General features: G+C 42.4%; 1 protein-coding gene across 2 annotated transcripts; it reads left to right on the forward strand.

Moving 5' to 3' along the window:
- The first annotated feature begins 3,529 nt into the window (after positions 1-3,529).
- LOC131256679 (nucleotide-sugar uncharacterized transporter 2-like) lies at positions 3,530-7,742 on the forward strand. Of its 2 annotated transcripts, none has more exons than XM_058257662.1 (7): positions 3,530-3,729; positions 5,393-5,544; positions 5,752-5,960; positions 6,376-6,469; positions 6,567-6,733; positions 6,805-6,975; positions 7,378-7,742. In XM_058257662.1, exons 1-7 carry the CDS (start codon positions 3,639-3,641, stop codon positions 7,664-7,666), a joined length of 1,173 nt encoding a protein of 390 aa, XP_058113645.1. In that variant the 5' UTR covers positions 3,530-3,638; the 3' UTR covers positions 7,667-7,742. The 2 variants fall into 2 exon arrangements, with proteins under 2 accessions (XP_058113645.1, XP_058113646.1); XM_058257663.1 differs by lacking the exon at positions 3,530-3,729 and adding an exon at positions 4,790-5,117.
- Positions 7,743-10,826: the final 3,084 nt, after the last annotated feature.

Here is a 10,826-nt window from a genome sequence, read left to right on the forward strand (position 1 = left end):
GAAAACTTTTGTGGTTTATATGAGATGTTGAGAAGGGTATTCTTACTTGGAGCCGTTTTGGAAGAGATGAAACCTGGTTGCGTGTTCCAGTTCGCACTGGAACACACACACGCACGCACGCGCGCGCGCGCTCGGGCACGGGCGAGGGCGAGGGCGTGGGCAGTGAGGCAGTGTGGCTGTAGTGGCGCTAGATGGCGCACTTTGCACTTTATAGGTGACTGAGAACGGTCGGATCTTAAATCCGAAACGTCCAGCCGTTTCTTAAACAGATAGCTACCTTAAAAGCCACAACGGTCCGAAAACGGACGGGCCAGGATGATCCAACGGTCAGATCTACAGATCTAATGACCAGAAACGTCTGAGATTAATGGACAACGGCTAGAAACGTTTTTCAAACGTTCTGGACCATTGAATACCACACAGCAACGGGTCTAAACCTGAGGCCTATATAAACTGGACTATTCCAGTCCGATTTCATCATCTCAACACACCATCTCCCCATCAAATCAGATACGGTCAATAGCTTCATATAAGAATACTTTGTCATCTTCATAGTAGAAGTCTGCCAGAATAAATCGACTGCGTTAAAATTGTTCCATAGTGGACCTATCGTGATTGCTACACGCTGGATCCAGATAAGGCTTGTCTTATCCTAGAAGCAATTCGCTTGTAACCCATCAGCAGTTGATAAGGGGGCGAATCACGCTTTAAGAACAGTGTATTTTATATGTGATTCAGCCTAGTGATAATTTTATTTTATTATTTATTTTCGGTGTATCCAAAAATAGTTTTCCTAACATTTACCATAACTGTTCGTTTGTCTGGTATAAATGGGCCACACATTTATGAACCAATAAAGAAACTTAACGGTCCACCACAGATGGGACCACCTGATGAGCGGCTCTCTCTTACACACGTGTGCCTCCACGTGCGAAGCAAGTTTCTCCCAAAAGTGCAGACGCTTTTGTGTCCCTCAGTGACCTCATCCAGAATAATACACCCGTGCTCCCTACGCATACCGAAATCCGTACGCCCTCTTTTGCTAAAGGCCAGCCCAAAGGGACGTGGGCGTACTACGCACTCCATCTCATGGAGCTTTTCTTTTTTCTTTTTATTATCTTGCGCTACAGGCTTGGGGCATTTAGCTTTTGTGAGTTTACTACCATTTTGTAGATGTGGGTCACTCATCCTTCTTACACGTGGCACAGATAAGGGTGTATCGGGACCATCCATGTAGTGGATCCCATTGTGTATGGACTATTCAACTGAAATCAAACTGATGAAAAAAATTCTATCCATCCAATTAATAGCAATCAAATGGATGGTTAAAAGTAAGAGAGCATGCGGTACAGATTAGATGGGGTAAGTATTATCTTCTCAGTGTAATTTTAAGGTTATTCTCCATCCACGATTCTTTTGCATTTTCAACGGTTTGGATTGCTGTAAAACTATACCACTGGTACAATTGAAGGGTAACCGCCAGTTTTTAAGTGATGTAAAACTAACATAGTAATTTGGCACTTTCTCCAGGCATCACTAACTGGAAAGGGATTTGCTACTCCCCCTGCCTAGCCATTGGTCGGTGCTCTGTGGGCCCCACCATAATATACTGTTTCATCCATTCCGTCCACCCATTCTTTCAGATCATTTTATGGTATGAGACAAAAAATGAGGTCGATCCAAATATCAAGTGGACCGCACAGTGTTGATTGAACGCTCACCATTAAAAACTTCTTGGGGGCCACAAAAGTTTTGGATCAAGCTGATATATATATTTTCCCTTCATCCAAGTCTGTGTGACCTAATCAAAAGGTTAGATGTCAAATAATCATTACAGTGGGCACTAGGAGGTTTTTAATGGTGGACATTCAATCACTACTGTTTTCCCATGGTGTGGTCCATCTGAGATGTAGATCTATCTAATTTTTAGGCTCAAGCGTTAAAATTATCTTTTAAAATGGATGGACGGTGTGGATAAAACACATATATCATGGTGGGTTCACATACCGCCGATCACTTGCCACCGGGCTGGTGGCGGCATTACTAGCCAAACCGCGTCCTAACTAATTGTCCGGCGTGGGCACCCGAAATTGTACACACCTGATCTTTGTTCTATGGATGGAGTTTGCTTGTTTGCGTGCAGTGGAATGGATACTGAGTAAACTATGTGGGCGCCACCATGGATGTATGTGTCTTATCCATGCCGTTCATCCGTTTTTCCATATTATTTCATAGCATGAGCTCAGAATTGAAGCTTATACAAACAAGTGGACCACACAACAGGAAACAGTGGCAATAATGCTGTCCACCATTGAAAACATACTAGGGCCTACGGTAATGTTTATTTGTCATCTAACCCGGTCATAACACAAACATCTAAAATTTCTATATCCCCTTGAGAAGTTTTCAACGGTATGCGTTCAACTCCCACTGTATCCTGTGGTGTGGTCTACTTGACTTCCGGATATGGTTCAATTCTAAACTGTTGTCCTAAAATGAGTTGACAAAACTGATGGACAGCATGGATAAGACACATATATCACGGTGGGCCCCACAATTTACTCCGAGGCAATCAGCTTCCTTGTTAGTGACACGACAAGATGGGCCCCACCATTGATGGCGTGTGTTATTTGTGGCTAGAAAATGGACTCCCCAGTGCATGGGGTGGACCTAATGATCAGGACCATTGATTAGGTGGGTACCCATCGCTTCTACACAGTAACTTGGTTTTTAGCTGTTACAAGTGGGCCCATGGTTGATTTTTCGGGCCATGCCTATTGGGCCCCACCATGGATGGAGGGGAGAAATTTTGGCCACGGTCGATACACGGAGAGGATCGACAGACCAATGGTCTGGATAGCTCGAACATGGGTCCCATGTGGCCCGAGTGTAGACCCGAGTAATGTATATCCTCGAGCCGAGGATCCTATAATTGCCCTGCATCGTCTGGCCCAGATGAGCCAAACGGAGATTATATGAGCAGCGCGGGTATATTATCAAAAGTGTCCCGCGGGATACGAAAGTCTGATCTAAAGAGTCACGGTGGGTACTTGCTACAGTGGTTCGTATGTGGTCCCTACCAAACTGTCGGCCGGTGTATGCATGACTCTCTCACACGAAAAGCTCGCAGTCTCCCTCTTGGTGACTCACCCTCGGTGACTCGCTCTATCTATTCACGACTTCCTTCCTACTATACGGTGATCCATACCGTTCATTTATAATGTCTGAACTTTGATGACCCACCTAGGAAAAATCTTACCGGTAAGAGTTCTATATTTTCAAAAATGAAAAGCAGTTTATAACTCACATTCCAATGTATCTTGAAAATCACCAACGAGTGAGATTTTTCCGCGTAATATACGCTAATTTATATTGGTGGGACCTTTTAGATGAACGGCTTGGATCATGATGCGATGGGGACAGAAGAGAAGAATAGGCGAGCCTCTGGCCTGTCTCAAAAAGCTCCTCTCTCTCTCTCTCTCTGTCCAATCTCCATAAAGACCCCACATGGTTGGAGACTTCTCCCATCACTTGTCACGGAACACAAGCCTCTCTCTCTCTCTCTCTCTCTCTCTCTCCATTTGAGTGAGTGTTTGCAGAGAAGCAGAGAGAATTCTCTGCAATTCTTCTCAGTAGAGATGCTTTGTAGCAGGCACCTGCTCAGCTTCTTTCTTAGGAAAGATTTGAAGAAGCTACTCAAGCGTAAGGACAGTGATGCTGGTGATAGAGGTCTCTCTCTCTCTCTCTCTCTCTCTCTCCCTCCCTCCCTCTCTTCATTGCCTTATATGGGTTTTTGGATTTTGATTTGATTTTCATTCTGAATGCTGTTTGAGGTAGAATTATCTTGTTTTTGATGAATTTCAGAGATGGGCCTTTTTTCTTTCTTTAAAAAATACCTTTTTTTTTGTTTGTTTGAATTTGTGAGGTTGGTTTCTGATAGCTTTGGTTGTAGATTTTTGGAGAAATTAGATTGGGTGCACATTAGATTTGGATTTTCCTTTGATTTGTGTGTGTGTGTGTGTGTGTATTTTGGAACTTTTTTCGAGTCGAATTTTATTTTGTTATTCCACGAGCGATTACATTATCTATGTATATGTATATATAAATAAATAGCTACTACGTATACAACACATGTAAAAACTCTCTCTTACTTTTTCAATGACACAGATTTTCTTTTAGTTTTTCTCTTTCTTCTCTCTTCACTCTCTTCGTTTGTCTTTTTCTTCCTTTTTCATAGAAGGCAACACCCTCCTTTCCGTGGCTTTTTTGCTTGTCTGACTATCTACAGCAACTAGTAATTCATACTTTTCTTATGGAATGGGAAGTATCTTTTCTTATCATCCATACAAATGGCCCCATTATCAGAATTTGGGAAGTTGATACTTGCTATTTGGAAGAAATGATGCTTGAAGAATATGATTAAATGGGCCACTGTTAGAATGCAGAAATCCAACTATGGATTGAAAACAAAACTGAAAGAAATCAGATTTTTAAAGAACATGGATGCACATCTAAGGTTATCTATGTCCACTCCTTTCTCACTTGCTTTTTGATTGACTATTAAATCCACTACCTTAGTTTGTTGTGATTCATTGCTGTCTATGTGGCAGAACACTCAATGAATCCAGATCATTCATTTGGTGGGTCCTATTGTTAATGGGCTGCAGTAGTGAAGGAAAAGAATGCTAATTAGATAATCCTGTCTGATCTGCATTTTTAAAATAATGGTGAATTGGAAGAAGAAAAATCTATATATTAGACAGCTAGAATCTCTCAATCAGCATGCCGTTTCTCCAGTAAAAGTAGGGCCCATCAGATGTATGGTCATGATCAGGTGAGTATATAGCTTTAAGTGAAAGGAACACTCTATCAGATGGTTGCTGGGACTTCTTTTTCTTTCCTTTTTTTCCTTTGCTTTAGTTGGTGGAAATGTTAGGAACTTTTAGTTAGAAGCCTCTTCTCCAAAATGACTGAGCAGCTTTATTATACTGAAAATGGATGAATTATCATTCCATTCAAATGAAGAGAAGATTGAAAAAAATTGCAATTTTTGGAAATGAATAAAATGCACTCAGACAGATTCGATGAATGCAGAAGTCGAAACAACTCTACAAAACGTGGGTGGACCTCAGATTGAGTGATTTGAGTATAAAAGTCCATTTTCTATACTGATTTTTGTTTTTCTAGAGTTCAAGTACCTGTTTTGACATTTTGAGTACCCGATCGGAATGTCCAAGTATTTGATTGATTTTCTTTTTTGGGTGTTTAGAAAACCTTGTTTCCTGATTGGATTGAATTAACTCAAATATTAGTTTCAATTACTTGTATCGTCGCAAGGAAATGTTCGAAGACTCACAGTACTTCTGTGTTTGCTTTCTTCCTTTTTAATCAGGAAGAACGCTAGAAGAGGTGCGAGCGAGTCTTTTCAATGAGCTGCGCACATCTGATGGTGCAAAGCGTCTTCAACAACGGATATGTGGCCCAACAGTGGCTCTTTCCTTCAATTTCTTGGTTTCTGTTGGCATCATCATGATGAACAAATTGGTGGGTTCGACTCTTTCCGAATTCAATTTGATTATGTTTCGTTTCTTCAGGAGAGAAAGATGATCAAAGACTTCCCAATCAAGGTCCTTGTGGATTGGATCATTCGCATAGAAACTTTTCTCATCTGATTTGACAAATTCAGTAAATTTGGATGCTTTTATAAAAAGGTGTTTGGTAGATTCTAATGGGCATGTATTGTTGTTTTAGGTGCTTGGCAAGGTCGGATTCAATTACCCCATCTTTCTCACATTCATACACTACAGCTTGAGCTGGTTCCTCATGGGCCTTTTGGATGTATTTTCGCTTCTCCCCCCATCTCCTCCCCCCAAAACAACCTCCATCTCTTCTCTGTTAGCTCTTGGCATGGTCATGTCTCTCTCTAATGGCCTTGCCAATGTCAGCTTGAAGTATAACAGGTAAATAGAAATTGACTTTTCTCATTTGATGCCGCATGATCTGTGGCAACGAACACTGATTTCCCTTGCGGTCCATGGGGACACGTCGCCCATGTGTGTGTCACCAGGACCTCTCATTGGAAGGGCCCCACATGATCCTCCCAACAATTACACCTGCATGAAATATCCACTCAATCGAAAGACAGAACTCCATTTTAGCATACATTGGGGCTGTTTGGACACACCTTCTGAAGGGGTGTTTAAGGCCTAAATGCCAACTTGGGTTTTTGTCGAGCCGATCAGAAAAGCATGCTCGAGACCCATTTTTAAGAAACTCCCTTTTGGCAAAGTGTGTCCAAACAGGTCCTTGATATTGGGACTAAAAGTCTAAAACAATTCTTTCCTTTTCTTTGTTTTTCTTTCTTTTTCTCTCCAGTGTGGGCTTTTATCAGATGGCTAAGATTGCCGTAACTCCAACGATTGTTCTTGCGGAATTCACGTTCTTTAGGAAGAGGGTCTCTTTCACGAAGGTAACCACCCGGTAGTGTGAGAGATACAAGCGATTTGGATCGAACTTGGGTTTCATTTCATCAGCATTGATGAGACCTTGTCATCCAATCTTTGCAGGCATTAGCTCTTACTGTAGTATCGATTGGTGTTGCCGTTGCGACTGTTACCGATCTCCAATTCCACCTTTTCGGTGCCTGTATAGCACTGGCATGGATAATACCGAGTGCGGTGAATAAGATCCTTTGGTCCAATCTACAACAACAGGATAATTGGACCGCCTTACCGTATGTCTTTCGACACTATTTTCTTTGATGAATGTGTTCGAATTGTTACTCAATGTTTGATTATGAATCAGGTTAATGTGGAAAACTACGCCAATCACACTATTCTTTCTGCTCGTTTTGATGCCTTGGCTCGACCCACCTGGAGCTCTGTCCTTCAATTGGAACTTTTCGAATACATCAGCTATTTTCATGTCGGCTGCCCTTGGCTTCCTACTTCAATGGTCTGGTGCTTTGGCACTTGGGTAAGATTCCTTGTTTGGGGATGTTTAAAGAGAAATGCTAAGGCTACTTTGGAGGGTAGAAATTTTAATCTAGTCTCACCATATGCGTGGGCATGCGCGCAAAATCCAGGCCTTTGATCAGGTCGGCCTCTCCGTGTATGTGCCACTACCTGAAATTAGGCTAGTCTGGTCATTAGGTAGGCCAAATGTATAGAAAGAAATGTATAATTGGGGAGAAAATGACCAGCACAGATCTGATATACAAATGCAGTCCGCTTGATGACCGGACCGGCATGATTTTCAGGCCATGGCCCACACAAGGTGGGACCCACGTGATGGTCAGGCTTGAAATGATCAAAACTGTTGTTACCTTTGCAAATTGAGTCTTTGAGCTCTGAAGGGATTCTCTCTTGATCATTGCAGGGCGACCTCTGCGACGACCCACGTCGTTCTCGGGCAGTTCAAAACATGCGTCATTCTCCTTGGAGGATTCCTTCTCTTCAATTCCAATCCAGGCATTTCCAGTATCTGCGGGGCGGCGACAGCTCTTGCCGGAATGTCCATATACACCTACCTCAATTTGAAGGATTCCCGTCCTCAGGCGAATAAGATCACATCCCCCCGTCAATCGTCTCACTCATCCATGATATCCAAATCAAACAAGGAAAATGGCGAGACCCAGAACGGGAATTCTAGTGGAGAATCCGTCTAAATGTCGATCTCTGAGCTCTACTACTGTGGAAGAATACCGGGTTTTATACAGAAAGCAAAGCAAGAATTGCAAAAATCTTTTTTTTTTTATAAAAACATTTTTATAGAGATTGAAATGGTGTTAATACAGTGTGATTGTATTGGATTATGATATATAAGCAAAAGCCTATTTTACATTCAGTTCATAGCTTCTTGTTTGTTATTTCCCTCCATTTTATAACTTCCAATGCATCTGATGAACCGACGGTATTCATTCTTGTATTTTGATATCCAGAGATGACAATCTGACCGTTGGTTCCGTGGGCCAACGGCCTTTCTGATGCCAACGTAATGGGCCAGATCACTTATGTGAGATTCATGCCGCCCATCAAGTGGTCCCATTTAATCAGGCAATCCATTCATGGGATAGGATAGGCCATGTGTTCGTAAAATGGATGGCTGAAAATAGATGGCCAGCACTCCACTTTCAAAGTTACGCATGGCCCGGCGGATGAGTGGACTAGGATTTATTGGGTCCGGGCTTATAAGCGTTCGGCCCACCTGATGGATGGCTTCGACCTGAGAAGCATCTATGCGGCGCACACGCTGTGAATGGAGGGCTGAGATCTATGCTCTAGTGGGCATCATATGGAGATTAAGAGGTATTTATGTTTGCTTGGAGAGGCAGACTGAATGAAATGAATGAGGCATGCCAAGCCTAACAATTTGCCATCACAGCACTTTTAGTCTTGATTAGCGAAGGCTGGCTTTGGACTGAGCTTGGGCTCAGGTCTGTTCTATCCTAAACCAGTTATTCTTTACTAAATCTCAATTTCTTTAGTTATGAGCGGCCAGCTTGATCAACGGATGGATCTGGAACATCCAACTTTGGAGTTAGGGATTTGATGAATTTCAACGGGTTGGATCCAGTCAGGGTAGGGCCCAATCAATTTTTTGGAGGCTGAGGCATGGGCTCACTGATCTAGTCCCATGGCAGGATCAACCTTTGGATGATCCACCAAGTGGGACCCATGTGACCAAACAAGTAACAGTATGATCCAAACCAAGTGGGGCCCATGGTTTGTCAATCAGACCAAATAGACGATATACGCATGCCCACGTCCGAGTTTGCATAGACCTACCTCACTGCAATTTCTAGTCACCCTCAGCTACTGCCGGCCAGACAGCAGTTAAGGACGGACTAAAAAGGCAACAGCCAAATGGGTCCGGACTCGACCTGTGATGTAATAAATCAGCCAGGTCAACCCACCATGCCTGACACAGATGCAATGCAAGCTTATGAGCCTACAACTCAGGCCCTAATGCAACCCGCATGTCTTGTGGGTCAGCACAAACAAGCCCAGAGTAGGTCGGGCTTTGGACCAGGCCAGGCCATGCAGGAAACATACATTTTGCTGATGTGGGTACCGTCCATTTGGAACCTTGATTCTGTAATCCAAACCGTGGACCTGACGGGCTCCATCTTGGATGGAGGATGCCTCAAACACAATTAAGATTGGAAGATGTGATACTTCTCTTGTTGGACAATTTTCAAATGAATGTGAACCATTGCATCGCTTCCTCAATAACAATCTAGTGAAAGCCACAATAAATAAAATAAAATAAAAATTGAGTATGGAATTCTTATAAGTACGCAACCACAGAGAGGCCCATCAGAACGAGGGTTTAGATCATCCAATCATGGCTCTGTCCCCATTCTAAGGAAGCCTGAGCCACCATTAAACACTTAGCAAAATGTACGGCTGCTGATTAACAGAACCCAACGAATCCTCATACAACAATTGCCAGACAAAACAAAAGGGAATTAAAAACGAACAAAAGATTTTTTACCCCCGAATTCCTCAAGAATTCTGATTTTACCAAGCGATGCCTTGACTAACTGACAAGCTCATAAAGCCCTCTTCGGAAGGGAAATGACCAAATGCCATCCCTCATCTAGTGTAGGTCCCACGTTGTGTGCATGAGATCCAACCTGTCGCACAGTTCGACCTCACGGTGATATGATCAGGTGAAGATAGGGCCAACTCAATCATCCGGTGGGGCCACACCATACATTTAGATGTTTTGGGTGGTTTATATTCTTTCTGATTGGATCAGCCTGAGCTTGGTTCATCACATCATGGTGGGTAACCAAATTGACAGGTGGGTCACACCATATATTTGTAGCATTTTAGGTAGTCTACATTGTTTTTGTAATGATTGGATCATCATTGTGGTGGGCCGTTTGCAGACGGCAGTTTTGATTGACAATATGAGGGAGGGCATAAACACGAAGCTAGATTTTTGGAGTGGTGCTTTAGAATCTAAAGAAATTAAAATAGTCGAGAACTAAAACAGAGTGCATGGAGTACAATTTTAGCAATAATAGGAGTGGGAATGACAAATCAGTAAAGATTACCGACCAAAAATTTCTAAAATGACCACTTTTAATCTATCTTGGATATCTTGGATGGAGAGTGGAGAGATTGAGAAAGATGTTACCTATAGAACTCAAGCAGGATGAAAGAAATGGAGAAACACCTCTGGAGTTTTATTCGATTTTCATGTACCACTTAAACTGCGAGAGATTTTATAGGATGTCTATAAGACCAGCCATACTTTATGGGATAGAATGCCGGGCGGCCAATGAACAACATGTTCATAGGATAAGTGTAGCTAAAATGAGAATGTTGAGATGGATGAGTGGCAACAGAAGGAAAGACGCATTAGAAATGAATGCATTCAAGGGAACTTTAGAGTAGCACCAATAGGTAACAAGACCAGGGGAACTAGATTTAGATGGTCTGGTTTATGTGCAATGGAGACGAACCGAGAGTTGGTACAAGTTGAAGGCTCTAAAATGGCGAGGGGAAGATATAGAAGGATGGGAGGTAGTAAGAAACGATTTGATGAACCATGGTCTAATTGAAGTTATGACCCTTGAGTGGAATGGCATAAAAGGATTTATGTAGCAGAACCCAATTAGTTGGTATATAAGGCTTAGATGATGATGATGACAACATCATCATGGTGGGTTGCAAGTGTTGAATGTCACAAGCACACCACATAGACCCCACAGTGCTCGACTGGACCAATTTTGATTGTTAAGTTGAGAAGCACTGTTTTGGTAAAATCAGAATTCTTGATGAATTTTGAGAGAAAATCCCCCAAAAATAAAAAAA

This window comes from Magnolia sinica, chromosome 9 (genome assembly GCF_029962835.1).
Source record: "Magnolia sinica isolate HGM2019 chromosome 9, MsV1, whole genome shotgun sequence".
NCBI lineage: Eukaryota > Viridiplantae > Streptophyta > Magnoliopsida > Magnoliales > Magnoliaceae > Magnolia > Magnolia sinica.

Bases quoted from the DNA above. Each gene is read 5' to 3' on its own strand.
- LOC131256679 (XM_058257662.1), top strand. From the start codon at position 3,639: ATGCTTTGTAGCAGGCACCTGCTCAGCTTCTTTCTTAGGAAAGATTTG. The intron at 5,545-5,751 runs GTGGGTTCGACT...TTGTTGTTTTAG, and splicing joins TCATCATGATGAACAAATTG to GTGCTTGGCAAGGTCGGATT. The intron at 6,976-7,377 runs GTAAGATTCCTT...TGATCATTGCAG, and splicing joins TCTGGTGCTTTGGCACTTGG to GGCGACCTCTGCGACGACCC.